Source organism: Sinocyclocheilus grahami, unplaced genomic scaffold, assembly GCF_001515645.1.
Source record: "Sinocyclocheilus grahami isolate Dianchi unplaced genomic scaffold, SAMN03320097.WGS_v1.1 scaffold1033.1, whole genome shotgun sequence".
Classification (NCBI taxonomy): Eukaryota; Metazoa; Chordata; class Actinopteri; order Cypriniformes; family Cyprinidae; genus Sinocyclocheilus; species Sinocyclocheilus grahami.
Genome location: NW_015506212.1, coordinates 104,795 through 119,055, shown reverse-complemented (window position 1 = coordinate 119,055; position 14,261 = coordinate 104,795). Strand labels below are relative to the sequence as shown.

Sequence of the window (14,261 nt, the reverse complement as noted above, 5' to 3'; positions counted from 1 at the left end):
GTTGTGAAAGCGAAACTACTTTGTTTGGCCTTCCAAAAATGGACACGACTAGAAATCAGTGGTTAAGTTGTATTTACAACACTGTTCCAGAACAGTTCAACCCAAATATTCAGATGTGTGCAGCACATTTTATGGAGGACTGTTTCCTGATCCTGGTAGAGTAGACTACCAGATACAATGCCGGCTGTTCTGACTCACAGACTGTAAGTACATTTTCATTTAAAGAATTTGCCACTGACGATTCAAACGTGAGTTTTGAGCAGTGTAGAGTAGTGCTTGTTGTTTGTCATTTCTCCGATCACAAATGCAGACATGGTTTTATGTTTACGCGGCGCGATGCAACGCAACGCGTAAAAAGACAGTATAAGTCATTATAATCCGTAATTATGTCCCCACTGAATGCAACAAATGCCTCGTTTATAATGGATTTTAATGTTTTCCTCTCGTCGCTCCGGCCGGGAGACGGCATCACAGTATGGTAAGGGGTGTAACATTTCCGTCACACGCTTGAGGTATTCGGCCAATCACAACGCACTGGATAGCTCGCCTATCACAGCACACCTCGCTTTTCAGACCGATGAGCTTTGTAAAAATCGACGCGTTTCAGAAAGGCAGGGTATAGAGGAGAAACAATAATGTACTGTATGTGGAAAATAATGTGTTTTTTTAACCTTAAACCGCATAAACACATTTCATTACACCAAATACACAAAATAATGTTCTTTTTAGCAGCATCATATGACCCCTTTAAATAGCATTTTCAATTGACACTAGTGTGATGATGTGCAGAACACATACTAGCTGGCTTATGACTGCAGAAATTACTGTGGTTTTTATTCAGTTTTCTGTTATTTATTTATTTTTTATTGCATGCACATTTTAAAAAGACATCATATTAAGCATTAGTCTTTCAAAGTTGTCTTTATTTAGTAAACTAAATTAAACATTGACTAAAAAAGGACTACTTTCATATAATAGCTCATTTATCTTTTGTTTATGGTGAAATTAAGTTTTGAAAAGCCCCAAAAATATTATACTGACCTACATGAAGTACATTTTTAAAGAAAATATACTGAATAGGTGTATGGTGTTTATACTAATCTTTTTACTTTGTATGAGTGTTTTTGTCTTTAGGAAAGTAAATATTTTTTGATTAATATTAAATCAAAATGCAAGGTTTGAGCCAACCCATAAATATAATTGAAGAGAAACTTATAAGAAAAATTATAAGCTGGTCTAAAGTATAAATTTATCAAGATTTTGCGTTTATTATTATTAACTATTTTTAAATTCTATAAACTGCAAAACCACTTGAGATCATTTGTACAACCTTTCAAAAAAAGTAAATGCAACGACAGCATTATAAAACATAAATTACGAATCATGCATGCAGAATGTATACAGTAGCCACTTTTCTTACAGCATGAGAAAGTTTTTTTTTTTTTTTTAATTAAAAAAAACCTTTTTAACATACTGATAATTTTGTCATGCTCATTTCTCTTACATTCGTATGTGGAAAGTTTTTATCAGCCACAATTGTTTACTCACACCCTTCAGATTGAAGTTCCTGCTGTTGTTTCTGCTCATCTATTCCAGCATGCTTTCTGAGTCAAAGGCGAATGCATTTATTACAACCTTTGGCTGCATATATAGGCTGGTGGTTTCAGTTAGTGTTCAGTTTGATGGAGCGTTTAGACTAGATGACGGTACATTATAGTTGTATGAATCATTAATCAAGTAGCACTTTAATTCGCAATTGGTGAACTGCAAAGTGTTTAATTAATGAAGTCAGACAGCAGCCTGGGGCTCATATATAATATGTAGTGTGTATTGCATTACAGAATGATACTGTTGTTGCTTCCTAATTGGAATATCAATTTTGTTTTCATGAATTGTGAAGTATGATCCGGACATATTCATGACAGGTTTAGTGAGATTCACCCGGCTTGTTTCATAAAGCAGGGCTGCACATCATTTAAGTTTTATTGAATTTTTGAAATCAGACCTGCTAATCAAGACCTGGTCTATTTTTTACTTTATGTCTTGAATAATTATGTGTGTAATGTTTGAATAAGGTGTCTGTGAAAGTGTGCATGGCTCACCAAAGTCTTGGTACATTACTGTCATCAGTAATCAGATGTATGTGCTTGAGTGCATTGCATATGAATATGTATGTTCATCTCAAACTTGTGTGATTTCTGCATCTCTGTCAGTACAGATTACTATGGTTTAACCTCTCACTTCTGCTGCCAGAGGCTGTTTACTGGCATTTCTGGTTTGTGCTTCCTATCATGTTTTTATTTCTATTAAAGTTCTTTGTTACCTGAAGAAATGCTTGTCATCCAAACAATTAAAAAGACCCTAAAAAATACTGAATAAACACCTGCGGATTAAAATCGGTATTTTCTTTTGTCAAAAATTGAGACTGAATAAGCCTCGAATGAAAATACTACTATGCAGTAGTTCATAGTTGTAACTCCAAGGTTCTTCATTGTCCAAAACAACATTCTACACAGGCTCTTATACATCGTCTTGTGCTTCTGCTGCAATGATGTCAAAATGTGGAGAGGATAAGGACACATTAGTTTGAGAAGCCCTATTTTAAAATCCTTAAGCAGATTTCTCCCAAATGTAAGCATGTGTAGTGGTTAATTTTTGCCATTTAGTGTTATGGGAGAAGAAAAACAGGCTTTTGGCTTCTTGTACCCTGCATGTTAAAATTTTAAAGACATAAAGTGTTATTGAAACATTATTTTTGCATACACACTTCCGATCAAAAGTTTGGAATAATTGAAACACCTTTTTATGTTTTTATAAAAAAATCTCTTATGCTCACCAAGGCTGCATTTAGTCGATTAAAACTACAGTAAAAACAGTAATATTGTGAAATATTATTAAAATTTAAAATAACCATTTTCTATTTAAATATATTTTAAAATGTAATTTATTCCTGTGATGCAAAGCTGAATTTTCAGCATGATTACTCCAATCTTAAGTGTCACATGATCCTTCAGAAATCATTCTAATATGCTGATTTGCTACTCAGGAAATATTTCTTAAAGGGGTCATATGATGCGATTTCAATTTTTCCTTTCTCTTTGGAGTGTTACAAGCTCTTGGTGCATAAAGAAGATCTGTAAAGTTGCAAACACTAAAGTCTCAAAATCAGAGATATTCTTTATAAAAGTTAAGAGTTAAACACGCTTACCTAAAATGGCTCGTTCTAACACGGCCCCACGTACCTACGTCACGATGTGGGAAGATTTGCATAACGCCGCCCAAATGTTCACGCAAAGAAAGAAGGCGTAACTTTTATTCTCGCTGTAGTATTGTTGACACTGCAGCCATGTCGTGAAGACGCTGTGTGTTTCGTTGTGAAAGCGAAACTACTTTGTTTGGTCTTCCAAAAGAGGACGATATCCGCTTCGTCATGCCTGGAGCTAGCCCGCCTCAGCTCACTCTATCCCGGCCTCAGCGCATGCTAAGCCGGGGCTTCCCCTCTTAATAATTGGTCTCTATGGATGCTGGAGAACAGGTGTTTAACATCAGAGCTGTTACTGTATGTCCTTCAGTATGACTGGAATGCTTTATTGGCCAGTCAGCATCCAGAATAATACCTATCCGTTTTTATATTGTTCCAGCTTGCCCGTCTCAGAGTGAATGTCCCTTCTGAATCCATTTGAGTCTCAATGTGACTGATAATCATCTGTAATCTGTGTCTCTCATCAGAGTGGGTGTTTGGGCCCCGTTCAGACAACCGCAGGAGCAAGAGTGAGGTGAACTGCATCAGCAGCAGCATGAATGAAATGAGCGAACTCTCGCATCCAGCGGACATTCGCTGCATCGTGTACAATCACTCTGATTGCCCGAGCGCCATAAAGGCGGAAGAACTGGTGGTCACCATCGATGAGACCTCGCAACTACCTCGTGAAGCTTACAGTGGGACCTAACTGAGACCAAACTATCACCGTTTGATCCAGCCCTTTATTATGAGGAGAAAAGCATGTTTGATCAGCATCTGTGATGTTGAAAGCCGGCGTGTTGAAGTCACATGGCGGAAGACTTATCCTGGGATGAAGAAAACTGAAGAATCTGGGAGATTTTAGAAGGAATGGAATCACTTTAAAGTACATTAAATGTTCCGTATTGAGTGCTGTGAGACACTTTATATATTTTCAAATCGAATAGAGAAAGAGAAAAGACACTTCTTTATCATTCATACCAGTCTTGTCACAATGTTTTTCTTGTTTTGTGGAGACATGCACTGTGAATCTAGAATAGTGTTCTGCTGTTATCCATTTCCTACTCTACCTACAACCCGCTACGGTTTGATTTTCCCACTTTTTGCAGATATTTATGGCTGAGTACTTATGGTATTTGCAAATACTCACATTTGACTCAATTTCAGGTTTTCTGCTATCGACTATGCTGCTTAAAAACAGAAATGCTTAGAGATCTTCTCCCTACAGGTTGCTTGAAATTGCAAATAATGAAGATGGTTTAGATAAATAGCCCTTGTTGAAAAAATGATCAATAGAATAGTTAATCCACAATGGCTTTTTCATCCAAGGCCGTGTTACCAAAAATGTGTTTTATAATGGAGAGAGATGCTACACAAACACTTCTCACTGAAAATATACATTTAAATGGTAGAAAACTGCAGTTAAATAGATTTTTGATAATATATGTGAGTTATATATTGACAAAATGGTCTAAAAAAATCATATCTCTGTTTACTTCACAACTAAAAGGGCTATAATTTCAGGTTTTATTGCAGATGGTCACCATAATGAAGCTTCAGATCTGAACATCACATTTTTAAACAGATATTAAAGTCAGTGTGTAAGGCATAATTAGCAGAATTATCACTTATCAAATGTTTCAAACTGGGAAACTTTGCCAACTTCTGCTGTCCTCTCTTTCATACATTTTTAACGATAAAAGTGAAAAAGAAAAATAGCTAGGCAATTTACCTGGTCACTCCTGCCATATCAACAACTTGTTTTGACCTTTGTTGCCAAAGTGTAATTGCTATGTCAGATGTCACAAAAATGCAAAAAATACTAAAATAACTCGTTTTGTTGTAGGCCTAATTCATATGTCCAGTCATGCCATGTAACAATAATCAAAATATGTTACAAAAGTTGTATAAAAACACAGAAAAGATGTTTCTCCTGGTGTTCATGTCATGTCCTGCATTTTACACGAATGCCACAAAAGTCACCTTAATAAATGTGTGACATTATGTCTAATTTATCTAAAACAACTTGCTTGGTATTCATTTTTACATAATTGTTTCTGCTACAAAAACAAAGCCTGGTGCATTTTTAAGAACTTAAAAAGTTATTAGTGGGTACTTTTTCAGCGATATTAATGCGAGCAGAAAAACAAGTTAGTCTTCAGCACAGAAAAGTGACGTGCAAAGGTTTCCAATGTTGAGAATTTTTAATACATTTATAATTCAATATTAAACATCTATTATAATTATCATACTTTTACTATACTATTATAAATATTAAATAACTCTTATTTTCCCACTGTTTTCTTATTTTGTATTTTTAGTTTTAAATGAATGAAAATAGAACAAATAACAAACAGAGCATAGCATAAGACAGTCAGTGCTATAACAAGTTAGTCTTCAGCACAGAAAAGTGACGTGCAAAGGTTTCCAATGTTGAGAATTTTTAATACATTTATAATTCAATATTAAACATCTATTATAATTATCATACTTTTACTATACTATTGTAAATATTAAATAACTCTTATTTTCCCACTGTTTTCTTATTTTGTATTTTTAGTTTTAAATGAATGAAAATAGAACAAATAACAAACAGAGCATAGCATGAGACAGTCAGTGCTATACAAAGTGTGACATTAAATAGTAACGGGAACTGAAAATAATGTGATAATATTTTAAACATGTTAATGACTTTGTGTTTTTTAACAATTTCAGAGAAGGTATAAAACAATCAAATTCCACTAAAAATACCTTAAATATTGGGGATGAGTTTAAGCATTTTTGTTTATGTATATACAATTTTGCCAGCAATATGAATAAATTAACAATGTATTCAAGACCTTTGTTAACATTGTTTTCATAGTACACAATAATATCCTTTAAAGAAAAACAGTATTTATCCTTTACTAGATTAAAAATTAATTCTGCCAATTCCTTCCCCACCTCTTTCTCATTTTTACAAAAGGAGAATAAATCATCAATATCAGAGTATCTTGAAATGATTGATTTAACAGGGTAGATGGTATGCAACGTTTTAAAATGTATTTCTTTAGTTTTGTTATTGATACAATATTTAAAGGGAATTAACCAAGCAGTCTTCCAATTAATATGATCAATAATAGAGTTCCAATAGAATTTTCCTCTAGGTGTTATTTTATTTAGTTTTTGGAAAACAGTAGAAATATGTTTGCTATTGCATTTTTTTTTATCAATTCCCACCGTTTTATTTTTATTCTGAGTGTATGCGCAATGACGTTTAAAAGTAGGCGGGGCGCAGTGACGTCATCTCTACAACATTCCGCACTTCCTCGAATCCTCGCTCGCGCTGACGGTCGCCTGCAGCTCTCATTTGAGCTGCTCTGCGTTTATATTTCCACGGCCGGTCATTTTTTTTTTATTAATAAACAGAGTGCTCGTAAGTACAGATATCTATATCTATGCAGTGTTTAACGTTAAGTTGCGGCTTCTGTTGTAGCTGCGTTTGTGAGGTAAACTCTCAGTCGCGGAGGAAGTCCAACTTTGTTGTGTTTTTATGATAACATTAACGTTACGTTACTTGTCTTTACCGTGAAGGGACTTTTAGCGGTTTGTCTTCTACCTTTTTTGTAACGTTGCAGGTGGCGAAAGTCACTTTTACCCTATTAAAATGATAAAGGCTGTTAAACCTCTGAGGCAAAGTTTCAAAATCAAGGCTTTTGAAAGGATGTGCAGGAGATTCTGAAAGAAATAGCCTACCAGTGATAAATACAATTGCAATATATTTTAATATTTTAAAACATTTTTTATAACGTATTAAATATAAAATGTCAAATTATATCAAAGGTAGACCATAACGTTTTATTGAGATCTTGCATACAAAAATTAATTAAATGAGTTAAGTTAGTCAGGTTAGTTTATTCGATTCATGCTTTCTATTTCTGTATGGAAGTGTGTATATATATATATATATATATATATATATATATATATATATATATATATATATATATATATTTGTACTTATATATATACGATATTTTTTATTTAGTAGCCTACTGTCCTGAATAGGCTATTTCACATATACATATAGCCTACTCCAAGACAAAATAATAACTGAATTTATAAAAATGACCCCATTCAAAAGTTTACATACAGTACCCTTGAATCTTAATACTATGTGTCATTTCCTGGATGATCCACGACTGTTTTTTGATATTTTTTGATAGTTGTTTATGAGCCCCTTGTTGGTCCTGAGTAGTTCAACCGTCTGCTGAAGAATCCTCCAGCTCCTCCACGTTCTTTGGTTTTCCAGCGTCTTCTGCATATTTGAACCCTTTCCAAACTATGATTTTGAGATCCATATTTTCTCACAGGACAACTGAGGGACTCATACACAACCATTACAAAAGGTGAAAACATTTACTTATGCTCATTTGCATGTATTCACTGCTTTTTACTTGGTTACAGTAAGTTTAAAAAAAATATATACTGTAAAACTGGCACAGATTACGTTTCTAAGGAAAGTATGTTAATTTACTGTACATGCACTCAAAACCTCCTTTTGCATGAATTACTGCATCAGTGCGGCGTGGCATGGAGGCAATCAGCCTGTGGCACTGCTCAGGTGGTATGGAAGCCCAGGTTTCTTTGACAGTGACCTTCAGGTCATCTGCATTGTTGGGTCTGGTGTCTCTCATCTTCCTCTTGACAATACTCCATAGATTCTCTATGGGGTTCAGGTCAGGCGAGTTTGCTGGCCAATCAAGCACAGTAACACCATGGTCATTGAACCAGCTTTTGGTGCTTTTGGCAGTGTGAGCAGGTGCCAAGTCCTGCTGGAAAATGAAATCAGCATCTCCATAAAGCTTTTTAGCAGAAGGAAGCATGAAGTGCTCTAAAATTTCCTGGTAGATGGCTGCGTTGATTATGGACTTCAGAAAACACAGTTATTCCTGTAATTTATTCCATTACTCCAGTCTTCAGTGTCACATGATCACATGATTATTATTAATGTTGAAAACAGTTGTACTGATTAATATATTTGCAGTTTTGCCTACATTTATTTATTTTTTATGTATGTATTTATTAATTAATTTGTTTTGTGTTATATATATTTTTTAATTTTAAATGCATTTATGAATGGTATATTTTTGTGTAACCTGCCTCTAGTATCAGTAAGCATGGCATCAGTGCTGTCACAGCTGATGGGTCAGTGGATGGATGTTCAGGGTCTCCTGATATTTCTGTGTGTGCTGCTGCTGGTGAAACACCTGCGAGATGTTCTTACAAACAACATGCCGCCAGGACCCTTCCCTCTGCCTTTGGTGGGGAACTTTATAAATATAGGCTTTAGTGATCCACTTGGCGCCTTTCAGAGGGTAAGTCACATATCAAATACAAATGTGTTAAACAATTCTGTGTGAATGAGTAACGTGTACAGATCATGTTGACAAGATTGCTGAGAAGTATGGAGATGTGAGCACACTGTATCTGGGAAACAAACCGTGCATACTGCTTACTGGATACGAGAGTTTCAAAGAGGCGTTTGTGGAGCAGGCGGACATCTTTACAGACCGGCCGTACTTCCCTATAGTTGACAAGCTCAGTAAAGGGAAAGGTACAGATGCAGAAAAAGCTATATTGCAGCAATCAGTTTCAATACTGGCAAAATCTGAAATCATTTTCGTTCTAAAATTGACCTTTGCCCACTTCATTCTGTCTGTGTAGGTTTGATTATGTCCAGCGGACACATGTGGCGTCAGCAGAGGCGTTTTGCTCTGGCAACTCTCAAATACTTTGGTGTGGGGAAGAAAACTCTAGAAAACTTCATCCTGCAGGAGTGTCGCTTTCTCTGTGACTCTATACAGACTGAACGAGGTCAGTGAGCAACATTTTAGGGGTAAACACCATTTCTTCTCCTTCACAAACAAGATTGTTGTCATTCTTTTACCAAAACTCCAGTGAAATGTTTCAAGACCAGGGAGTGACATTTTCAGTGTCACAATCATGTCTTGAAGGGCCGTATGTACATACTGTCCTCTACAGGCCGCCATCTGCAAATGCAAGTGTCCTTTGAAGGTCAAATATCTGGGAAACCACATGAGAGCTCATCTTTCTGAATGTTTCTCTTTTCATTTAAATAAATAAACAGTGAGATTCAAAAGTCTGAGGCCACATTGAAAATCTGGGATTTTTTGTATCTGTAAATAAACAAATGTTCAGGATTTGAATGTTTTCATAATAATAGCTACTAATACTAATAATCATAAAAGAACAATAAAATGTAATGATAATAAATAACTTATAAACAATATAACAGGCAATTATTTAATAATAAGTATTAAAATAAAAATAAAATATAAATACATTATTAAGTAATAAAATAATAGTAATAATAAATAAAAATAAGTAAAAGCAAAATGTAATGATCATAAATGATTAAAGATAATTTAATAATAGTAAATAAAAACCAAATAGAATGTTAAATAAATCAATTAATTAATTAATTGTGAGCAAATGTGTGGCAGCATGTGAATAGAAGCATTTTGACCTCATAACATTGTTCTTTTCTTTCTTTATTGTGTTTCTAGGTTTGCCCTTCGACCCTCAGCATTTTGTGACGGACGCTGTGGCTAATATAATCTGTGGGTTGGTGTTTGGTCACAGGTTTGAGTATGATGACCATAATTTTCATCTGATGCAGAAGTATTTAGATGAATTCCTACAGCTTCCCATCTCGAACTGGGGTCGGGTACGAGATCAGCCTGCTATCACAAGGCTAATAAAAAGACTAACCCAGAAGTTGAGAAAACTAGTTAAACTGAAATGAAATTAATGCTGTAGCATAGCATTTGTCGATAAAGCCAATTTCATGTTTTATGAAAAGTATTGCATTGTTTGAACATATGTTTGTCCTTTTATTTGTCTCTTTACAGTTATATAATCAGTTTCCCACCCTCATGTCGATGCTGCCAGGAAAACACCAGACGGCATTCGCCAGCATATCTAAACTTAAGCCCTTCCTGCAGGAGGAAATCAGAAAACACAAGGAGGAGAGAGACCCGTCCAACCCCAGAGACTACATCGACTGTTATCTGGAAGAGATCGAGAAGGTATTGGTATTGGTGTCCCAGGATGCCCTTGTGTATTTATATTCTTTTAAGAGACCTTTATTGGTAGTCGGGACATGCGTTAGCACCTCTTTTGTAAATATTCATGTCTGCCCAACAGAGAAAGATACTTTTTGCCTCATAATGGTGAAGTTACAGCATTTATATGTAGGGGCTTAGTGGAACATAACTACTGAACCTAAAATAAAGTATATTTTGAAATAGATTAAAAATATATCTGAAATTATTTTATATATATATTTAAAATATAATAAATAAAATGCGTATATATATTACTATATAATTAATGGACCAAAAATGTATATAAATACATGTACAATATATAGTAGTGTATATAGTAAATAAAATATAATATTTTATATAACTATTTATATATTTATGTAAATATTTAAAATATATATTTGATAAAAGTATAATAATCAAAATACATTTTGTAAATAAATAATTTAAAACAAGTCAAATGTAATTATCATACATTAATAAAAAAGCTGATAATTTGGTATTAGTAATAAAATGACAAATATTTTTGTGCATTGGTATATGTTGATATAAATGAAAACTATATATCTGAAAATGTATTTTTTTGCCGTATGTGAAGTGTTTTTTTTTCTTCTTCTTTTTGTATTTTATCATTCCCAGTGTAAGGACAGTGAGGCGGAGTTCACTGAGGACAACCTGATGTACTGTGTGGTGGATCTGTTTGGAGCAGGAACAGAAACCACCTCTAACACACTCAGATGGGCCTTACTCTTCATGATCAAGTACCCAGAAGTACAAGGTGGGATAGCAATCAATCAAAAATGTCACCTCCTGTTGCTTGCCTTCAAAAACTACCATCAGCATGCTCTTCGTTGACTATTTTCTGTCAGAGAAAGTCCAGTCTGAGATCGATCAGGTGATTGGACAGACACGCCAACCACTGATGGATGACCGAACAAATCTGCCGTACACCTACGCGGTGATGCATGAAATCCAGAGGTTCGCCAACATTGTTACCTTCACGCCTCCCAGAATGGCCAACAAGGACACGACAGTGGGAGGACGTCTCATCCCAAAGGTTATTTTGTTTTTGCGTCATGTACCACACAGCATTTATGTGAATGAATCTGCAACTTCTGTTGGTTTATCACAGGGTGTGGTAGTGATGCCATTGCTGAAGTCAATCCTACAGGATAAGAATGAGTACAGCACTCCGTATGAATTCAATCCTGCTCACTTTCTGGATGAAAATGGCAAATTTTTGAAGAAAGACAGTTTCATCCCATTTTCAATAGGTAGGTCGTGTCCATACAGCTGTAGTACTGTAAGTTTACTCTGAGTTTACTGATCCAGAGCCTGATTTCCAGGTAAGAGGATGTGTCCAGGTGAGCAGCTTGCTCGAATGGAGCTCTTCCTCTTCTTCACGTCTCTGATGCAGTGTTTCACCTTCCTGCCTCTTGAGGGACAAACGTTGAGTCTGAAAGGAACTATCAGCGTCTCATCTGGTCCTGAACCCTTCCAGATACGTGCTGTGCCTCGATAGTCTAGATTTTAATCAGTCAAATCAGCTCCAATCCAGAATCATGTTCAAGCGACAGTGTTCATTATATGGGTTCTTCTCCCACATGTGGCTCACAAACAGTAATTACTCAAGGAATTGAATGCATTTTTGAAAGGAAATTGATCTGATTTTCTTCTCTTAGTACTACTTTTCTGCTCATATACTGTCTGGTCATCGAATGCAGAGAAATCATATTTAGTAAGATAAATACAGTAATATTGTTTATTACAGTTTCAAATAACTGTTTTCTATTTCAATATTTTTTTAAGTGTGATAGGAATAACCTATCATCAAAGCTGAATTTTCAGCATCATTACTCCAGTCTTCAGTGTCACATGATCCTTCAGAAATCATTCTAATATGCTGATTTGCTGCTCAAGAAACATTTCTCATTATTATCAATGTCGAAAACGGTTGTGCTGCTTAATGCTTTTTATGGAAACAGTGATAACTTTTTTTTTAGGATTCTTTTATGAAAGTTCAAAAGAACAGCATTTATTTGAAATAGAAACCTTTTGTAATATTATAAATGCCTTTACAGTCACTTTTGATCCTTTTAATGCATGCTTTCTGAATAAAGTTATTAATTTTTCTTCCCAAAAAGGTTCTTTCCTTACAGTATTTTTACAGGAAATTTGGCAGATGTCATTTAGAAACACTCCTAACTAATAAGGATTTTAATTAATCAGAATGTTTTGCAGACAAACATCAGTTAAATCTTTTGCATAGCCCATATTAAAGGGATACTTCACCCAAATATGACAATTTTGTCATTAATTACTCGCCCTTATGTTGTTCCTAACCCGTAAGATCTTCGTTTATCTTTGGAACACAAATTAAGATATTTTTGATGAAATCGGAGAGCTATACAATACAACTGAAATGTTCAAGGCCCAGAGATGTAGTAAGAACATTGTTAAAATAGTCCATGTGACATCAGTGGTTCAACCGCAATTTTATTAAGCTACGAGAATATTTTTTGTGCACAAAGAAAACAAAAATAACAACTTTGTTTAACAGTTTCTTCTCTTTCATGTCTGTTTTCGACACGCGTTCACAAGAGTACCACTACGCATGCGCTGCACCTTGTTTACAGGCAGAGGAAGACACACTGTACACTGTACATTTATACAGAGATTTTTTGCCTAGCCTTACCAGAATATACAGATGATGAACTAAGAGAGATGGACATTCTATGTCCGCAGCACCACACAAAGAAATCGCTGAATAAAGTAGTTATTTTTGTTTTGTATTCTCGTAGCTTCATAAAATTATAGTTGAACCACTAATGTCACATTGACTTTTTTACCAATGTCCTTGTTACCTTTCTGGGCCTTGAACATTTCAGTTGCGTTGCTGTCTATGCAGGGTCAGAAAGCTCTCGGATTCCATCAAAAATATTTTATTTGTGTTCCGAAGATGAACGAAGGTCTCATGGTGAACGTTTGTTCACGACATGAGGGTGAGTAATTAATGTCAATTTTCATTTTTGGGTGAACTATCCCTTTAACATATTGACCAGTATCTAGACCAACTGTCAAGTACAACTAAAATCCAAATCCATCATAACAACATAACTATTTGCTGTGCATTATCTAGAGGCACACGTGACAATGCTTTCAAGCATGGCTCATAGGGTCACACTGGTCTGCAGTGTTTTATTTTGTAAGCGCCAGGACAGTTTGAAGAATTTCATGAGCTCCCATGATTTTGTCATGATATAACTCAAACATACTCGTAGATTATGATTAAGGAAGTTGACTTTTGTGGCTTTTTAGTTCACTGCATCTTAACTGCATTCTGAACAATTTTTTGATATTAAGCAAAAGTGAATTATTATTGGCTAATTTTGTAATGCTGTAATTTTTAAAGCAGTTTTTTTTCAAGCACATATATCGTTTGTAAAGGTTCCGGACTTTTACTTATGACTGACGTCCTCGAGTTAATACATTTCAACTCAATAAAGTAACTAATGCAAACTGTGCTTAATAAATATATACCTATTTTTTTTTATAATTTTTTTTTATGATTTATATTTATCAGAGAAAAATGCTATTCTTCATTAATGAACAAAGATGGTCTTTATATATATATATATATATATATATATACAGTGGGTACGGAAAGTATTCAGACCCCCTTAAATTTTTCACTCTTTGTTATATTGCAGCCATTTGCTAAAATCATTTAAGTTAATTTTTTTCCCTCATTAATGTACACACAGCACCCCAATTGTTGACATTTTTGCAGATTTATTAAAAAAGAAAAACTGAAATATCACATGGTCCTAAGTATTCAGACACTTTGCTGTGACACTCATATTGAATACTTTCCGTACCCACTGTGTATATATATATATAAATATTTCACT

At 34.7% G+C, this 14,261-nt stretch overlaps 2 protein-coding genes across 3 annotated transcripts in view; both read left to right on the top strand.

The window, feature by feature from the left end:
• LOC107565888 (uncharacterized) overlaps window positions 1-4,465 on the top strand; it is a 7,591-nt gene extending 3,126 nt beyond the window's left edge. The window contains exon 2 of the mRNA XM_016251178.1: window positions 3,730-4,465. Within this exon, the coding sequence (XP_016106664.1) occupies window positions 3,730-3,950 (221 nt within the window). The 3' untranslated portion in view covers window positions 3,951-4,465. The remainder of the gene's footprint in view (window positions 1-3,729) is intronic.
• Window positions 4,466-6,570: 2,105 nt separating this feature from the next.
• Window positions 6,571-12,068, top strand: cyp2ae1 (cytochrome P450, family 2, subfamily AE, polypeptide 1). Of its 2 annotated transcripts, none has more exons than XM_016251176.1 (10): window positions 6,571-6,656; window positions 8,390-8,598; window positions 8,675-8,837; window positions 8,948-9,097; window positions 9,811-9,971; window positions 10,156-10,332; window positions 10,990-11,128; window positions 11,220-11,407; window positions 11,483-11,624; window positions 11,697-12,068. In XM_016251176.1, the coding sequence occupies exons 2-10, from the start codon at window positions 8,401-8,403 to the stop codon at window positions 11,870-11,872; spliced, it is 1,494 nt and encodes a 497-aa protein (XP_016106662.1). In that variant the 5' UTR covers window positions 6,571-6,656; window positions 8,390-8,400; the 3' UTR covers window positions 11,873-12,068. The 2 variants fall into 2 exon arrangements, with proteins under 2 accessions (XP_016106662.1, XP_016106663.1); XM_016251177.1 differs by lacking the exon at window positions 6,571-6,656 and adding an exon at window positions 7,613-7,629.
• The last annotated feature ends 2,193 nt before the right edge of the window (window positions 12,069-14,261 follow it).